Here is a 17,771-nt window from a genome sequence, read left to right on the forward strand (position 1 = left end):
TTTAGATCTCAGCCTGAGACACGGAGCCGAGAATGATACCCCAGGGAAAACCTTCAGCGATCAAGATGCTCTAGTGCACATCAAGATACAGGCATGGAAGTAGGAAGTAAAAAGTCCTTAGAAAGGGCTAGAAGATGGATTATGGTGCTTTGATAATACTGCCCAATTATTGTAGTTTGTTTGAAAGACTGGGTTAAGAAGGATTCTGAGGCTCTATCAGAAATCAAGAGATTAAATCAGTCAAGTGATATCTGCCTTAAAAGCAAGGAAAGCAATAAGGAGTCCTCATCTCGTGTGTGTTACACACAGACTCGGGAGAAGTGCTATCTCGAGATGGTTTATTTAGTGTTTTCAAACATTCTGAGCTCATGAACACTTTTTTTTTTTCCAAAAGAAACCTCACCTAGACATCTTAATAAGCAGAAGACGTAAATGCAAAAACTCTAAGAAATATCTAACCTAGAAACTCTGCTCATTGTATTCTTACTCCCTCCCTTCCTTCTCTCTGACATCACTACTCATTCTAGCTTCTGGAGTTTATTAGCTAATTGAAAAAGAAAAGGCTAGGGGATACTAAGGGGAGCCAGATACAATAAATACAAATATTTATTTCTTATCAGCGAAATCCTTTCTCTGTTTTTCTTTTCTTCATTGAGTTTTTTTTTTTTTAAAGAAATTTCTTTATTTAAAATTGAGTGGCTTTTTTTCCTTTTTTCTGTGAAACTACAAGTTTACAAGTGAGGAGAGAACTGCCCCCGGCCCGTGCTTCCCACCCCCACCCATCACACTCCCAGCCTGCCCCACAGTTCTGCCCAGTTCCTTGACGGGGGACGTTCCCGCTGACAGTTTTGTCAAATCCTGAGGATGTCTGAGGGGATCACGTGGTAGGGTTCAGGGCCAAGGACGGGACACTGCTGATTCTACTTCACCCCCATACCTGGCTTTTTGCAACCTCCCTCCTCTCCCCACCCCCTTGATTTTGGCATGAGAAACAAAAAAGATACATTTCTGGGGAAACTGAGGGAGATATACATATAAGCACCCCAACCCATATCTAACATATTTGGTAATAACCCCCTCCCAGATTCGCTCACCTCCAATTTGCAAATAGTAGTTTTTTTTTTTTTTTAAATTAAAGATGCATCTAAGGGAAGGTGGCATCTTCAAATGCCTCAAAATCACTGAGTCCAGACCTGCCCAGGGGTTGTGGGAAGGAGGTAAGGAGGACAGCAGGGCCCACACCTCAGTGCCTCAAACAGGAAGCACCAGCGACCCGCTTGCACCAGCAGGCAGCACTGCGGTGCCCTGCAAAACTCCCTTCTGGATGGCCAGGCCTGGCACGGGGGGCCCTTTCACCAATTCTGCTTGTTCCCCTTTCTCTTAGCAGAACCCCTTTGGCTGCTATCACCCCTAATATAGGAAAGTGAGAAATAAAATTAAAAAAAGGAATATATCTTTATATATATAAAAAACCTACTTCCCCAAACTAAATTAAAAATTAGGAACCAACAACGCCAACAAACCAAAATATCAGAAACAAACAAAAAAAATTACAGATGGATCCCAGGGCTTCTTATTCTTTCCAAAAAAAAAAAAAAAAAAAAAAAAAAAAAAAAAAAAATCCAACCCCAAAGCCCAGTCAAGAATTCCCTAAAGTAGCAGAAACTCCCTCCGAGGTAGATATCTGCGTCAGACACTCTTCCACCGAGCGATTCTATTGGTTTAAGATGAGCTGCGTATGAGGTAATAAAGCCGTCTGGAGGGGCAGGGTGGGGATGCACGGGGGGCGTGGCCCATGTCCTCTGTCCAGTCGTGTCCCCATTTTTGGCATCTCTGGTTGGGCAGGGCTGGCGTCTCCGCAGATTCCAGAGCATATAAGTGGGGTGGGGAAGAAGGGAAGTGGGGGGAGGGAGGTGTGGCTCAGAGAAACAGAATAGTTGAATGTGGGTGTATGAGAGAGAGAGGTGGGAGAAAAGGGGGTCTGAAAAATAGGTTTCTGTATATGAAAGAGGGAGAGAAAAAAAGAGAAGAGGAGAAATCGGGGAGACAGACCCCACTTTCCCATCAGGGGCCCCATTCTCCCTGCCTCGTGGTCAGCACCCCCAGCACTCAGTCTTGTTGGGAGGGGACAACCCCATCTGCCCTTCTCTGTCTTGTGCTTCTCCTATGTTTGGGGTTTGTCCTCCGGATGCCCACGTCCTCTTCCCGAGTCGCCTGGTGACAGCCCCACCCCGTGACCCTGAGGGGCGAGATCAGTTGGAGGTGTCGGAGTGAACACTCCCTGGTCCCTCCGTTGGGGATGTCACTGAGGATGGGGTCACGGCCTCCTGCCAGCCGCCGTTTGCCCTCATTTCCGAGGGCTGTACATCTGGTCTCCCCCGAGGTTATCCCCGTAGCCCCCTGGCCCCATCGAGTGTGGGAGTGATTCCACCTGGGAAGCAGAATAGGAATCTCCATTGAGCCCGGGCATCCCCAGAAACATGTCTCCGGATCCTGAGAGATTGAAGGCGCCGCCAGAGCCTGCAGAGGAAGGGGGTGTCGGGGAGCTGGTGCGGCTGTGGCCCCCCTGGGTGACTGACACGGCGGTCTTGACAGCATATATGTTCGCCTCCTCTTGGAACTTCCCAGTATTTTTCTTATAGCGAATCCGCTTGTTGCCAAACCAGTTGGAGACCTGAGAGACAGACGGTGATGCCGCACTTCTTGGCCAGCTCCTCCTTGGCCTCCTGGCTAGGGTATGGGTTGCTCAGGTGTGAGTAGAAGTACTCATTGAGGACTTCAGTGGCCTGTTTGCTGAAGTCTGGCATCCAGGAAGCGGGAACGCAGGATCATGACGGCTTCACAGGTGCTCTGCTTAAGCTGCATCTGGATGGCGCTGAACTTGCGGTGGATGACGCTCACCACGCGCTCCATCTCCTTGGGTGCCACAGGCCGCGTGCGGCTCTGCTCCCGCAGCAGGTTCATGACGTGGGTCGTGAACTCATTACATGCCTGCTCATACTTCTCCAGCTCTGAGTGGTAGATGTGGCGGATCTGGGCAAGTTTGCTGCGATAGTCCGAGTGTTCGATGGAGTTGTCAGGGGACACGCCGCCCCCAGAGGCCGCAGCGGCTGCAGCTGCTGAGTCCCCCCCTCCACCCCCTTTCTCGGGCCCAGCCACACCCTCTGCCAGAAGCATGTTGTCCAAGTGCATCAGCTGTGGGTCCACCGGCTCCTCCTCTTGGGAGCTTCGGATGCTGAGGCCGGTTTTCTCCTTGATTTCACACAGGACTCTAAAGAGAGCAGGTTTCATTCGGTGGCAGTTTAGGGCGTGTTTCTTGGCCTGGGCCGCGTCCAGGCTCTGGTCCGTGATGGTCATTATCTGCTGCAGAATGTCCCCGATGTCTTGCTTCCCCCCCCCCCGCTACCCCCACCGGGGTCTCCGCCACCGGGAGGCTCGCCAGGGCCCCCAGGCTCCCCACCCACCAATGCCAGGCCCCTGCGGCCCCCGCCTGGAGGGGGCGGCCCCAGCAGTCGCTGGTCCATAGCTGGGGGGGGGGGGGGCTGAGGCCCCCTCCCTGCTCCGCCCCTCCCCCCGCCTGGTTACTTCCCCCCCAAACTCGCCTGGGCCGCTGCTCCCTCCGCCCCAACCCCCGCCCGTCTCCCCGTCCCAAGCTCCCAGCTCCCCGGGGGTTCACCCCAGCACTGAAGGGAGGCCTGGGGTACCAGCTGGGCCCCCACAGGAGACCCCGGCCCCTGGCGGCGGAGAAAATGGAGCCGGAGAGAGAGAGAGGGAGAGAGAGGAGTTCATTGAGTTTTTTAACAGTTTTTAAAATCAATATTCAGGGAGGATTTAGAGGAATTTAAGAGGAATTCAGTTTTAGCAATAGGCAATCTAATAGAAGAATTTTTGGTTCATATGTGAACAGTAAAGTAAAAGGTTGGAATTTACAACTTAGGGACCAAAATTGATGTTGGGAGCCTTAGAAACTTTGAGATGTATTTGCTCAAAAATATTTACTTGCAACTTTGGTTGTTAACTTAATAATTTATCTGGCAAAATCATAATAAAGTGTGATGCACAATTTTTTTCTTGGAATCAACATAGAAATACTAAACAAATAACTTATCATTTTGACATGTTTCAGAAAGCGAATGAAATTTGAAGATACCTGTTTAAAAAATTAGATCTAGAGCAAAGTTAAACCAATAATTTGGAGTAATGGATGGGTTTTATCTGATACATAGAAGCCATTCTTGTCAGCTGCAAGGACTGAGTGTTCTCGGCTCCAATTTAAACCAAACAAATTTGGGAGGATCACAGCTTCTTACTCAGCTTTGGGCACCTAACCCCTACTGCAGATACCCAGCACAAATGTTACGGGTTCCCAGTTATTATTGCTGATGTAAAGTTATTGTTTTTGAGTATCTAGACCATGTACAATTGCAATGGGTATTTTATTTCTGAGACTTTATTTTTTTTAACTTTTATTTAATGAATATAAATTTCCAAAGTACAGCTTATGGATTACAATGGCTTCCCCCCCCCATAACTTCCCTCCCACCCGCAACCCTCCCCATTCCCGATCCTTCTCCCCTTCCATTCACATCAAGATTCATTTTCATTTCTCTTTATATACAGAAGATCAGTTTAGCATATATTAAGTAAAGATTTCAACAGTTTGCACCCACATAGAAACACAAAGTGAAAAATACTGTTTGAGTACTAGTTATAGCATTAAATCACACTGTAGAGCACATTAAGGACAGAGATCCTACATGAGGAGTAAGTGCACAGTGACTCTGTTGTTGACTTAACAAATTGACACTCTTGTTTATGGCATCAGTAATCACCCGAGGCTCTTGTTGCCAAGGCTATGGAAGCCTTTTGAGTTCACCAACTCTGATCATATTTAGACAAGGTCGTAGTCAAAGTGGAAGTTCTCTCCTCCCTTCAGAGAAAGGTACCTCCTTCTTTGATAACCTGTTCTTTCCACTGGGATCTCACTCGCGGAGATCTTTCATTTAGGTTTTTTTTTTTTTTTTTTTTTTTTTTTTTTTTTTGCCAGAGTGTCTTGGCTTTCCATGCCTGAAATACCCTCATGGGCTTTTCAGCTGGATCAACATGCCTTAGGGGCTGATTCTGAGGCCAGGGTGCTGTTTAGGACATCCGCCATTCTATGAGTCTGCTGTGTATCTCACTTCCCATGTTGGATCATTCTCTCCCTTTTTTATTCTATCAGTTAGTATTTGCAGACACTAGTCTTGTTTATGTGATCCCGTTGACTCTTAGTTCTATCATTATGATCAATTGTGAACAGAAATTGATCACTGGGACTAGTGAGATGGCATTGGTATATGCCACCTTGATGGGATTGAATTGGAATCCCCTGGTATGTTTCTAACTCTACATTTGGGGCAAGTCAGCTTGAGCATGTCCCAAATTGTACATCTCTTCCCTCTCTTATTCCCGCTCTTATATTTAACTGGGATCACTTTTCAGTTAAGTTTCAACACTTAAGAATAACTGTGTATTAATTACAGAATTAAACCAATAGTATTAAGTAGAACAAACAAACAAAAATACTAAAAGGGATAACGTATTGAGTTGTTCATCAACAGTCAGGGCAAGGGCTGATCAAGTCACCATTTCTCATAGTGTTCATTTCACTTGAACAGGTTTCCTTTTTGGTGCTCGGTTAGTTGTCACCGATCAGGGAGAACTTATGATATTTGTCCCTTTGGGACTGGCTTATTTCACTCAGCATAATGTTTTCCAGATTCCTCCATTTTGTTGCAAATGACTCGATTTCATTGTTTCTTACTGCTGTATAGTATTCTATAGAGTACATATCCCATAATTTCTTTATCCAGTCTACTGTTGATGGCCACTTAGGTTGATTCCAGGTCTTAGCTATTGTGAATTGAGCTGCAATAAACATTAAGGTGCAGACCGTTTTTTTGTTTCCCAATTTAATTTCCTTTGGGTAAATTCCAAGGAGTGGTATGGCTGTGTTGAAAGGTAGGAAAAAGCTGCTAAGTTCAATCCCATTCACAATAGCTACAAAAACAATCAAGTACCTTGGAATAAACTTAACCAAGGACGTTAAAGATCTCTACGATGAGAATTACAAAATCTTAAAGAAAGAAATAGAAGAGGATACCAAAAAATGGAAAAATCTTCCATGCTCATGGATTGGAAGAATCAACATCATCAAAATGTCCATTCTCCCAAAAGCAATTTACAGATTCAATGCGATACCAATCAAGATACCAAAGACATTCTTCTCAGATCTAGAAAAAAATGATGCTGAAATTCATATGGAGATGCAGGAGACCTCGAATAGCTAAAGCAATTTTGTACAACAAAAACAAAGCCGGAGGCATCACAATACCAGATTTCAGGACATACTACAGGGCAGTTGTAATCAAAACAGCATGGTACTGGTACAGAAACAGATGGATAGACCAATGGAACAGAATAGAAACACCAGAAATCAATCAAAACATCTACAGCCAACTTATATTTGACCAAGGATCTAAAACCAATTCCTGGAGCAAGGACAGTCTATGCAATAAATGGTGCTGGGAAAACTGGATTTCCACGTGCAGAAGCATGAAGCAAGACCCCTACCTTACACCTTACACAAAAATCCACTCAATGTGGATTTTTTATTTATTTATTTATTTTTTATTTTTTTTTATTTATTTATTTTTTTTTTTGACAGGCAGAGTGGACAGTGAGAGAGAGAGAGACAGAGAGAAAGGTCTTCCTTTTTGCCGTTGGTTCACCCTCCAATGGCCGCCGCGGCCGGCACGCTGCGGCCAGCGCACCGCGCTGATCCGATGGCAGGAGCCAGGAGCCAGGTGCTTTTCCTGGTCTCCCATGGGGTGCAGGGCCCAAGCACCTGGGCCATCCTCCACTGCACTCCCTGGCCACAGCAGAGGGCTGGCCTGGAAGAGGGGCAACCGGGACAGAATCCGGCGCCCTGACCGGGACTAGAACCCGGTGTGCCGGCGCCGCTAGGCGGAGGATTAGCCTAGTGAGCCGCGGCGCCGGCCTCACTCAATGTGGATTAAAGACATAAATCTATGACCCGACACCATCAAATTATTAGAGAACACTGCAGAAACCCTGCAAGATATTGGCACCGGCAAAGACTTCCTGGAAAAGACCCTGGAGGCGCAGGCATTCAAAGCCAAAATTAACTATTGGGATTGCATCAAATTGAGAAGTTTATGTACTGCAAAAGAAACAGTCAGGAGAGTGAAGAGGCAACTGACAGAATGGGAAAAAATATTTGCAAACTATGCTACAGATAAAGGATTAATAACCAGATCTACAAAGAGATCAAGAAACTCCACAACAACAAAACAAACAACCCACTTAAGAGATGGGCCAAGGACCTCAATAGACATTTTTCAAAAGAGGAAATCCAAATGGCCAACAGGCACATGAAAAAATGCTCAAGATCACTAGCAATCAGGGAAATGCAAATCAAAACCACAATGAGGTTTCACCTCACCCCAGTTAGATGGCTCACATACAGAAATCTACCAACAACAGATGCTGGAGAGGATGTGGGGAAAAAGGGACACTAACCCACTGTTGGTGGGAATGCAAACTGGTCAAGCCACTATGGAAGTCTGTCTGGAGATTCCTCAGAAACCTGAATATAACCCTACCGTTCAACCCAGCTATCCCACTCCTTGGAATTTATTTCTGAGACTTTAAAAACAGGAAGCTGGAAAACAGTAGTCTTCGTTTGGGAGATCCTGTCATGTCTCTGAGGAAATGAAAGTATACAACATATACAAACTACACTTTTGGATGATTTTTGAGCCATGAGTCTTAGGTTACTACATTGCATATCTATCCATAGGTGGGTATAACTAGCAAACTTGATATGGATGGGGTAATTTTTGCTATATTATAAATTCCATCCTATTATAATATAGAATAGCTAACATAAATGAAGCAGCGGATCCCTGAACATTTTTCAGGAAGTTATTTGCCAAGATACAACTCTAAAATGGGATTTTTAAAAGCATTGATTCTGTGTTTTGATTATCTAAAATGTGTTCTATGCTCTGTGGCTACGAAACTTTGAAGAGTTGCAGTCTTGATATCCTACTCTGGGATTGTTTCAGACAAAGCAGTAACTTTTACAACCAATAATAAATATCACCTTTCAGCAATTTTAATGAGCCTTATAAAGAAATGTGGAGGTTTGCCTGGTGTATGCAGATACTTAGCTATGAGAAAATTAAATTAGAATTAAGTCATATTAACCGCCATTAATTAGAGTATGAATATATTCATATAACTTAAGACAATTAAGTAAGGTTACATGATTAATATGGTTAGTATTAATCTTCAGAACTTTAGCAATGAACATATGATATTTTAGGTATGATAGAATGGAATTATTATTATACCTTGAGTATGATGATCCATTCACAAAGATACTTGGAGTTAAATCTAGATAGACCCAGTATCATTCTAAAATATTCTTGGCAGAAAACTGGCACTTTTTCATTTCCTTTTATTTATTCTTTGGCTTGTGCCATATTTCACTAAAATGAACCATGTCATTAAAATAAACACCTCGAGAATGTGCTGTTAGACCTTTGTACTTGTTTCTTCATGGAAGTGTAAGTAGGAGCATCTTTTTAAGTTGGTAGAAATGAAAAAAAATGGTAACAATTATGAATCCTAGGATTTGTGTTTTGAAACATAGAGAAAGTATACATTTTACTTTCTGGACAATAGATTTTTTTTCTCTTCTGAAGTGTAAACCACTACATACACATATATATCCACATGCATGTGCACACATTCATATATATACACACATATATATGTATGTAGTAAATATACACACATATGTGTAACCCACTATATATTCATACACACACACATAGACTATACATAAAGAACTTTCAACTTTATGCCTCCACATTCTTTTGGGGACAAGTTAAATGAAACCTTATCCACATACATCTGGACATACTCAGGATTTGTCATGTTGGAATCAAGAATTGGGATGGCATCAATCCTACTGTCACTGGATTTTGATCAGTGACCTTCCCTTTACATAAGGACGTTTAGACAGTTTCTGGAAGAGTTCTCAAGATGTAAAGCACATTGACATGACTTCATACACGCAAATCGGAAATGTTTCATTGTGTGGTTGTGATTTCCATGCCAAAAGTTTCCAGATACTGAAGTTATTGACAATATGTTTTCAGAGAATAGGAACTGCTGGAGTGGCAGGGGATGGGGTATCCAGGATGTCTGGATTTGGAATGCTAAAAATCAATGAAAGCTTGAGTTCCAAGCTATTTTTGCTAAGAATTTAAAAGCGACATCTTCTCTCATTGATGATCTGTGATGCCCAAGAGAGAAGTATGCCAAAAAAGGAGAGGTGAGGGATTTCCTTTACTCATAGTAAATAATATCTCCCAAATGTCTTGCAGAAACCCACAATTAGGAGTTGCCAAAACACTTTAACATCACATTCTGGCACAACTTCACTGCCTCTGCATTCAACTGCAGAGTAAGATGAACAGCAGAAAAATGGAGTTGGAGAGAATGACCAAAAAAAAAAAAAAAAAATGGAATGAGCTTCCTGAGTCTTTAAGGTGATAGTAGTGATATTATCTGTGAAACTGATAAAATTCCAGTCTTGAATAAAAATAAATTACAGATGAGACCACTCTGAAAAGGAAAGAAATGGAATAGAAAATATGTAACTTTTTAAAGAGAAAAGGCAGATTCTTCACTCATCTTATCTCCTAAGAATGAGATATTACACCATCTGCTCCCCAAACCGTTATTTCATTTTACTCTGGATTTCTTCTTGGTCTCCTCCCTGCGCTTCTCTGAATTTTCAGATAGGCTCTCTTCCTGTGAGTCACATCCTTTCTTTAAATGTTTCCATATTCTCCCCTTCTCTCTGCAGCTTATGTGTGACTCCTTGTTAAGCATTTCAAAATATTACACTTACTTAGTTGAAATACTTTGCCTAGATCTAGCACCTTTTATTTTTAGAACGCAGTGGTGTGCAAACAAATACTATCTTCCTAACTACTGTGTTAAAGCAAATGATTACTTATTTTACAGGTATAAAATTGTGTCACCCTTTTTAAAATGATAGAATGAGTTGCTCACATATTGATTCTATAATGCTTAGTTTAACTCAATGTCTTTTTTAGGGATTTGTTTATTTATATTGAAAGTCAGAGTTACAGGGAGAGGGAGAGACAGAGATCTTCCATCTGCTTGTTCACTCACCATTTGGTCATAATGGCCAGGGCTGGGCCAGGCCAAAGTCAGAATTTTCATCCAGGTCTCCCACATGGGTGGCAGGGACTCAAACACTTGGGCTGTCTTCTGATGCTTTTCCCAGGCCATTAGCAGGAAGGTGGATCAGAAGTGGAACAGCCAGGACATGAACTGGCATCCATATGGGATGCTGGTATTGGAAGCAGCAGTTTTACTCACTACACCACAATCCCAGCCCCTACTTCAATGTCTTTCTAGGGCCATTTAAAGATATCCTCTAAGCTGTGATCAATTATTTTTTTAAAAAAATTTATTTTTTTATTTGAAAGTTGGTGTTACACAGAGAGAGAAAGCGAGGCAGAGAGAGAGAGAGAGAGTCTTCCATCCGCTGATTCACTCCCTAGTTGGCCGCAATGGCTGGAGCTGGGCCTATCCGAAGCCAGGATCCAGGAGCCAGGAGCTTCTTCCAGGTCTCCCATGCAGATGCAGGGGCCCAAGGACCTGGGCCATCTTCCACTGCTTTCCCTATGCCATAGCAGAGAGCTAGATTGGAATTGGAGATTCTGGGACTTGAACCGGCGCCCATATGGGATGTTGGCACTGCAGGTAGTGACTTAACCCACTATGCCACAGCGCTGGCCCCTGAGATCAATTCTTAAAAGAATTGATTGACATTGCCTTCTTCTGTAACATTCTACATAGTATATCAACGAGGGTGCTTTTCGGCTACTCATTGGTAATTATTTGCCACACACTGATTAAGGGAGTAACTTAGCGTCTTCCTTTTTCTTACTTTGAGCCAGTGACCAAACTCTTTCTTGCTTACCTCCTGAACAGCTCTCTATTTCTTGCAAACTGTGACCTGCGGATCAATTCCAGCCATCAGCTTTGGTGAGTAAATGAAGTTTTATTGGACTAAGCCCCACCAATGTGCATAATGTCCATGGCAGAATCCTTATCACTCTCCTATTAAAAACCTTTCATGACTTCCCATTTCAGTCAGTATAATTCTAAACTCAATTACAGGTCCTATTGCTACCTCTGTCTTTTCTGTTTTCTCTTTCTTACAAGTAACTATAGATGAGTTTCTGTGATATTTTATGCCATACTTGAAAAAGCTGCTACCTACAAAAGGCCATACTAGATGCCTCTTACATGTTTCTCCACAAAAGCTTGTTTCCCCTAAATTAGCATTTACTATAATTGTACTGTAATTTCACTAACTTGTCCCAATCCTCTGCAACAGTCTACTTCAGAATTATATTATTATTGTCACACTGACTGGCACCAAATGCTGCAATTGGCCCATATTGGAATCTCAGAAATACTACATGCTGTAAGTCATAAAATGTAGACGCCATTCACATACTAAAAAATAAAAAAGAAAGATCTATCATATTGCCATGAAGTTTAATCTGGAAAATTAAAACAGAAAACCAAGTTGAGAGAAGTAGTTCAAGCCCAATAATGGTAGAGCAAATGTGGTTTTTTGTTGGAACATTAGCTAAATTTATGTAAGTGATGTGATATTATTATGAAGAGATAATGAGGTAATAACTAGACATATTTACTGGTTTATGACATGCAAAGAGCAGGAAACAATTCTGCAGCTATATATCATATGGCTCAGTCTATTACTATAAGCATGCTAACATTATTATGGTTATATTCTCTTGTTATGAATGACTCTAACATACTCACTATAATTATTTAGATATGCATTTTGATGGGTTATTATTAATGATAACTTTTTGGTTTGAGTCTCACTATTTTGAAATATATGAAAGTATCAGTATGAGAGAAATAAAACTTCTATAAGGTAGGGGGAAATATTTGAAATCTATTGATGAATCAGTACAATGTTACCCCTGTAGGCATAGAAAAGAGATGATTTGTTTTCCATAAACACATTTTATTGATTGTGACCCATTGTCAACATATCCTACATCTTGAATTATTTATTCATAGATGGTTATAGGTATTCTGGGATACAGATATATACTTTTTCCACATGAATGAATGCCATCCTATGAGACACATGAGTTTTTCCATATTATTTTTTAAACAAAAGGAAAGATAGCTTACCTATTGTAGGAACTCTAGTATTTGCCTTCTCAGAGCAATCTCTGACCATGGTAGTCATGAGTTTACCTAAAGTGTAATGAATGTTGAGAGGTCAGAGATAAGAAGAGCAGACAAGAAATTCATGTTTATCTTTTTCAGTTTAGTATATCTGGATCTCCAAAAACAAAATGGAAATTTGAATTTAATATACTCTTATTAAACTAAATTAAAAATTAATAATATTAAAACATGCACTTAAGTGTTTTATACAAATTCCACCCACACTGTTCTATAAATGGTCATTTAAACATTATTTCTGTTGAGATCTTTGCTATTATAGAAAATGAAATCAAAGCAAAACTACATTCTAACAGATAGATATACTTTAAAACATTTCCAGGAAGAGAAATATTGTAGAATGTTAGTAAGAAAAACAAAAATATTAAAATATTTACAAATGAGACAATTTTAGAAGCTTTGAAAGTTAAGTGTAATGAAAATATAAGGAGGTTAGCTCATGCAAATGAGTCCTGGTGTACTTCAAATGTCCCTTCAACTACAGTTCCCAAAGTGGCTTGGCTTCTTATTGTGTAAAAGTAACACATTCCTACATTAAACAGTTTGCCAACAGAATTTATAAATCGGTTGGAAATAGCACTTGTTTTCCAAAATCTCACCCAAAACATCCACAGGAAACATTATCAGTGTTCTTTCTAAGTATAACTTTATAGCTTTCTAAAGCAAATAAATGTGGACTATTATGTGTTTCACTTAAATGACTTATGCTGAGAAAGGAAAGCCCCCCTTCTGTTCTTAGTGGTTATGTGACAGGGACAAGCCAGGTCTGAACCGTTTGAATGTGTATCCCCTTACTTCTGCATGGTGGGATTCATGGTCACCCGCTAGGCAGGGTTAACTAATGACTGAAATGAAATCCAGTCATTGAAGGAAATCTCAAAGGCTTCCTGGAGTTCGATTGGAAAGATGTCGCTGAGAGAAGGGCTGTACCTTATGCGTTTGCAGTGTTTACAGAACCTATGACACAATAGAACATGATTAATGAGGCTCTTCAAACTCTGAAGTCCCAGCATAGGACTTTGTACTTGTCATGTCTAAAGATCAACCTTTATCACCCCCATAACATAAGAAATGTAAACCAGAACATAATCATTTCCTAGAGGAATAATCCTGGCTTTCATCCTCAAATAAACTAAGGGGTTAAAGAGGAGACATTATCATTTTTAAATACTACTGACATTTTTGCTTTAAAACTGCTTTATTCTTAAATACTTTCATATTTATCACTTTATTTTATACTAAACTAGCAAAATAATGGAAAGCAAGTTCATCGGAAATTATTATCACCTTCTGACAGTTGAGACATCTGGGCCAGAAAGACAGTAAGGGACTTTCGTAAATACCCAGCTGGTTGGGAACACGTTTAACACCAGAACTTGAGATGATTCTATTTCAAATAGACTGCAACATGCTCTTCTACTTGAACACATCCTATATGGCATTAGTGAAAGAATCTGACTAATTGGCGAATTTTCTCTGTATCTTCACATTTACTTTTTACTCTTTTCCTACATCTTGAGTAATGTGACTAATTTTTAAAAATGTGATTTATATCCCTCATAATTTTTGTGCATGTCAATTCAAGAAATTAATCTCAAAACCTTCAAAATTATCCTTTTCTGTCCATCAAAACTCACACCTCATTAAATGCATTCACTCCCATCTCTCTTCCATCCGGGATACGGTTGTGAATGGGTGATGGATGACTCACTGGTCCACCAGATCCAGTCACAGTTCTGACCTCTTTCATTCTATCAACAGTTTCCCGAGGCCTGAAAAACAAGGTCTTCCTGGCTGTAAAAAAGGCCATTAAAGAGCATACAAACTCAATTTTGCTACTTCTAATGGGCAACTTTTGTTTCAGAAAAATGAACACACAATACCAACCAGGACTCATTTTCAACTGAGAGCCATGATGCCAGTTGTGCCTAAGCTCCTAGCGTGAGGATTATAAATCCAAGCTGTGGACCTTTTCATATTGCTGAAGGTAGATTTAGATTATTCTTCCTGGGCATTTTCATCAGCAGCTCCTAGCAAGGCATGATGACAGTTTATCCAAGTGTGAGAGACATGACATGTTCCTATTCAATTTTCTTCTTTTTTCTTTTCCTCTTGTAGTTAATTTTTAGCAGGTCATCCCACTGATAAAGTGACATGTTTATCCATTCCAGACATTTCAATGGAAATCCTGAAGAAACACATTTAGTGGTTTTGCTTATTTATTTTCTGGTTGCTCATAGCTTGGGTGCTGTCATCATTTGAACAAAGAAAGATCCTTGATCTAAGCTCCTTGATGGACAAGATGTTGTCTTTATTTTTTGTTTTCCCTTTGGCAATTGATACTGTGTCTGACTTTCTTCTTAACCCATCTGTCTTATGCTTTCTTGTTTTGCCAGAGAAAAAGAAAAATTTGACATCCTCACAAAATGATATTTATATTGCCCTAACTAGACAGAGTAAGAAAGAAGATAACTGATTGATAAACATCTGAAGGAATTAAACTGTTCCATGGCTATGTTGAAATAGTTCATAATTCTATTATCAAAGGCAGATTTTTATTAATGAAGAGTTGTGTTCCTTTAAATCTCACTAAACAAATGTATTATGGATTGTAAAAATAGAAGAATCTTGACAGTGGAATCTAGTGAACAGAGAACTTAATACAAAAAAAGTAAATATTTTCTTCGTTGATTTATAAATCTTTTAAAAAGTTACCCATTTTTCAAAAGAAAATAGAGTAGAAAGTATTTGTCATTCTGTAATTCTTTTTTGCTTCTGAGTCTTATAGATCACATAGGTGATTTTAATCAAATTGGAAATCACCTGCTGTCTTAAAAAACTAGTAAGCTACAGGAGGAACTGTTTAGACATGCATGTTACTTTATTATTGCTAATCTTCTCTATGTCTTTTATTTACCACTCTTAAAATAATTCACATCTTATTTATTGCTGATGTGAGAGGACCTAGCAAGGATTTTGCCAAGGTTGGGTATTCGTAAATGTAGATATTTTCCTTGTTGGCTTTTTTAAAAAATAATTTTATTTAGAGATACTTTGAAAATCATATAATTTTCTTTCATGAGTACACAGCTCAGAGATATTCTCTAGTAAATTTAGTAAGTTATGCATCCATCATCTTGAATCACCTTTAGCACATGCTCAACCCAGCATTATGATCCCTCATACATATTTACTGTTCATCTACATGCCCTTCTCCTTTCCCCAGTCCTCCTTCCCCTGACAACTAGTAATTTGCTTTCAGACTTCATAGCTTTGCCTTTTCTGTAAACTTACCTAAATTAAATCAGGCAGTATGAGGTGTCTTGTGGATAGCTTCTTTCAGTAAACATGATGCTGTTGACATTTTCCCTTCTCATGGCATGTATACGCAGTTTACTTTTATTGTCAAATAGTATTCCTTTACATGGATATGCCACACTTTATCCAGTCATTTACCAGTGGATGGATATTCAGGTTGTTTCCAACTTTTGACTATTATGAATGATGCTACAGAGAACATTCCTGTAAAAGTAGCTGTGGGGTCACGGGTTCATTTCTTTTGGGTAGATACCCAGGAATGGAAATCTTGGATCATATGGTAATTTATGTTATACTTTTTGAGAAAATATCATGTCAAATTGTTTTCCAAAGGATTTATACTATTTTTCTTTCCTATCAGTAATGTAAGAAGTTTCTAACTTCTCTACTTTTTTGCCAACATTTGTTATTGTTGTTTTTTTATTGTACCATTCTAGTTGGTACAAAATAGTTTCTCACTGTGGTTTGGCTTTGCATTTCCCTAATGACGTTGAGGTCTCTGGCTTTCATAGGCTCACTTCTATAATTTTTTAAGATATCTAATTAAGGCAGGCAAATGAGGAATACTTTGAAACTATTTTTGTTTTTATCCATAATGACAAGGAAAAAAATTTCCTGGTGACGAGTGAGTAAAATGTTCAGCAGAGCCTGGACCAAACCCTGGAAAGGCTTCTAGAATCCTGGTGTCTATTACTAGCTGTCTCGCTGATTCTGTGACTTGGATATGTAGCTTGAACTTCAATCTTCATTATCTTTTTACGGTGGGAGTGGGATGGAGGACTGTAAGATAAAATAATTCATTTAGGAATGTTTGGGGGCTGCCGCTGTGGCTCACTTGGTTAATCCTCCACCTGTGCCACCAACATCCCATATGGGCACCAGGTTCTAGTCCTGGTTGCTCCTCTTCCAGTCCAGCTCTCTGCTGCGGCCCAGGAAAGCAGTGGAGGATGGAAGTGCTTGGGTCCCTGCACCCATGTGGAAGACCAGGAGGAAGCACCTGGCTCCTGGCTTTGGATCAGTGTAGCTCCGCCCGTAGAGGCCATTTGATGGGTGAACCAACGAACCAATGGAAGGAAAACCTTTCTCTCTGTCTCTCTCTCACTGCTAACTCTCTCTGTCAAATTTAAAAAAAAAAAAAAAAAAAAAAAGGAATGTTTGAAGGGACAAAGTCTCCACAAATGGAAGCATTTTAATATCAACAGTTTGACCTGCTAATTCTGATCTGTAGCCCGTGTACTTATATATGCTACACTTAAAAATAATCTAATAGGGGCCGGCGCCATGGCTCACTAGGTTAATCCTCCTCTTGCAGCGCCGGCATCCCCTATGGGTGCCGGTTCTAGTCCTGGCTGCTCCTCTTCCAGTCCAGCTCTCTGATGTGGCCTGGGAAAGCAGTGGAGGATGGCCCAAGTGCTTGGGCCCCTGTACCCACGTGGGAGACCAGGAGGAAGCACCTGGCTCCTGACTTTGGATTGGTGCAGCTCCAGCCACTGCGGCCATTTGGGGAGTGAACCAGCAGAAGGAAGACCTTTCTCTCTGTCTCTGTCTCACTGCCTGTAACTCTACCTGTCAAATAAATAAATAAAAATCTTTTAAAAATAATCTAAGAATATACCATTTATAAATCATTAAAGGAAAAAGAAGGGGAAATCGCTTCTTTTTTATATTTCTATACAAAGCATGAGAATGCAGCAGAACCCCTTGAAAGAAAAATCAATAAATAACTCAAAAACAACAATTCCTACCTTTCGGTGTTTTGATATTGTGTTTGGGATTAACAAAATATGTCTTCAAAACATGAAGAAAAATGGGAAGGACTTTCAAAACCAATCTCCTAACGATCTCATCAGAGACAAGGCCCCTGAAGCCTTTGTTAATCTGCAAAAGAGACTTGTGACCCACACTAGCTTTTCAGTAGCCGGGAAGGAGCATGGTAAATGATTCTCTAGCCTGTACCTAGTGGAAACACCCAAAGTTAAAACAGAGAAACTATCTCTGAGACACTATCTCCTTAAATTTTTTATTATCAAGTTTCAGTTTTATTT

The 17,771-nt window shown here is 40.6% G+C and overlaps 1 protein-coding gene across 1 annotated transcript; it reads right to left on the minus strand.

Annotated features, from left to right (window-relative positions):
* Nucleotides 1–656: 656 nt before the first annotated feature.
* LOC100359211 (pre-B-cell leukemia transcription factor 2) lies at nt 657–3,533 on the minus strand. Its single transcript, XM_070065669.1, is given in 5 exon segments — nt 657–2,356; nt 2,359–2,683; nt 2,685–2,799; nt 2,801–3,395; nt 3,398–3,533. Coding segments are annotated over 5 exon segments (1,266 nt in total). The 5' UTR covers nt 3,525–3,533; the 3' UTR covers nt 657–2,252.
* Nucleotides 3,534–17,771: the final 14,238 nt, after the last annotated feature.

Source organism: Oryctolagus cuniculus, chromosome 20 (genome assembly GCF_964237555.1).
Source record: "Oryctolagus cuniculus chromosome 20, mOryCun1.1, whole genome shotgun sequence".
Lineage (NCBI taxonomy): Eukaryota > Metazoa > Chordata > Mammalia > Lagomorpha > Leporidae > Oryctolagus > Oryctolagus cuniculus.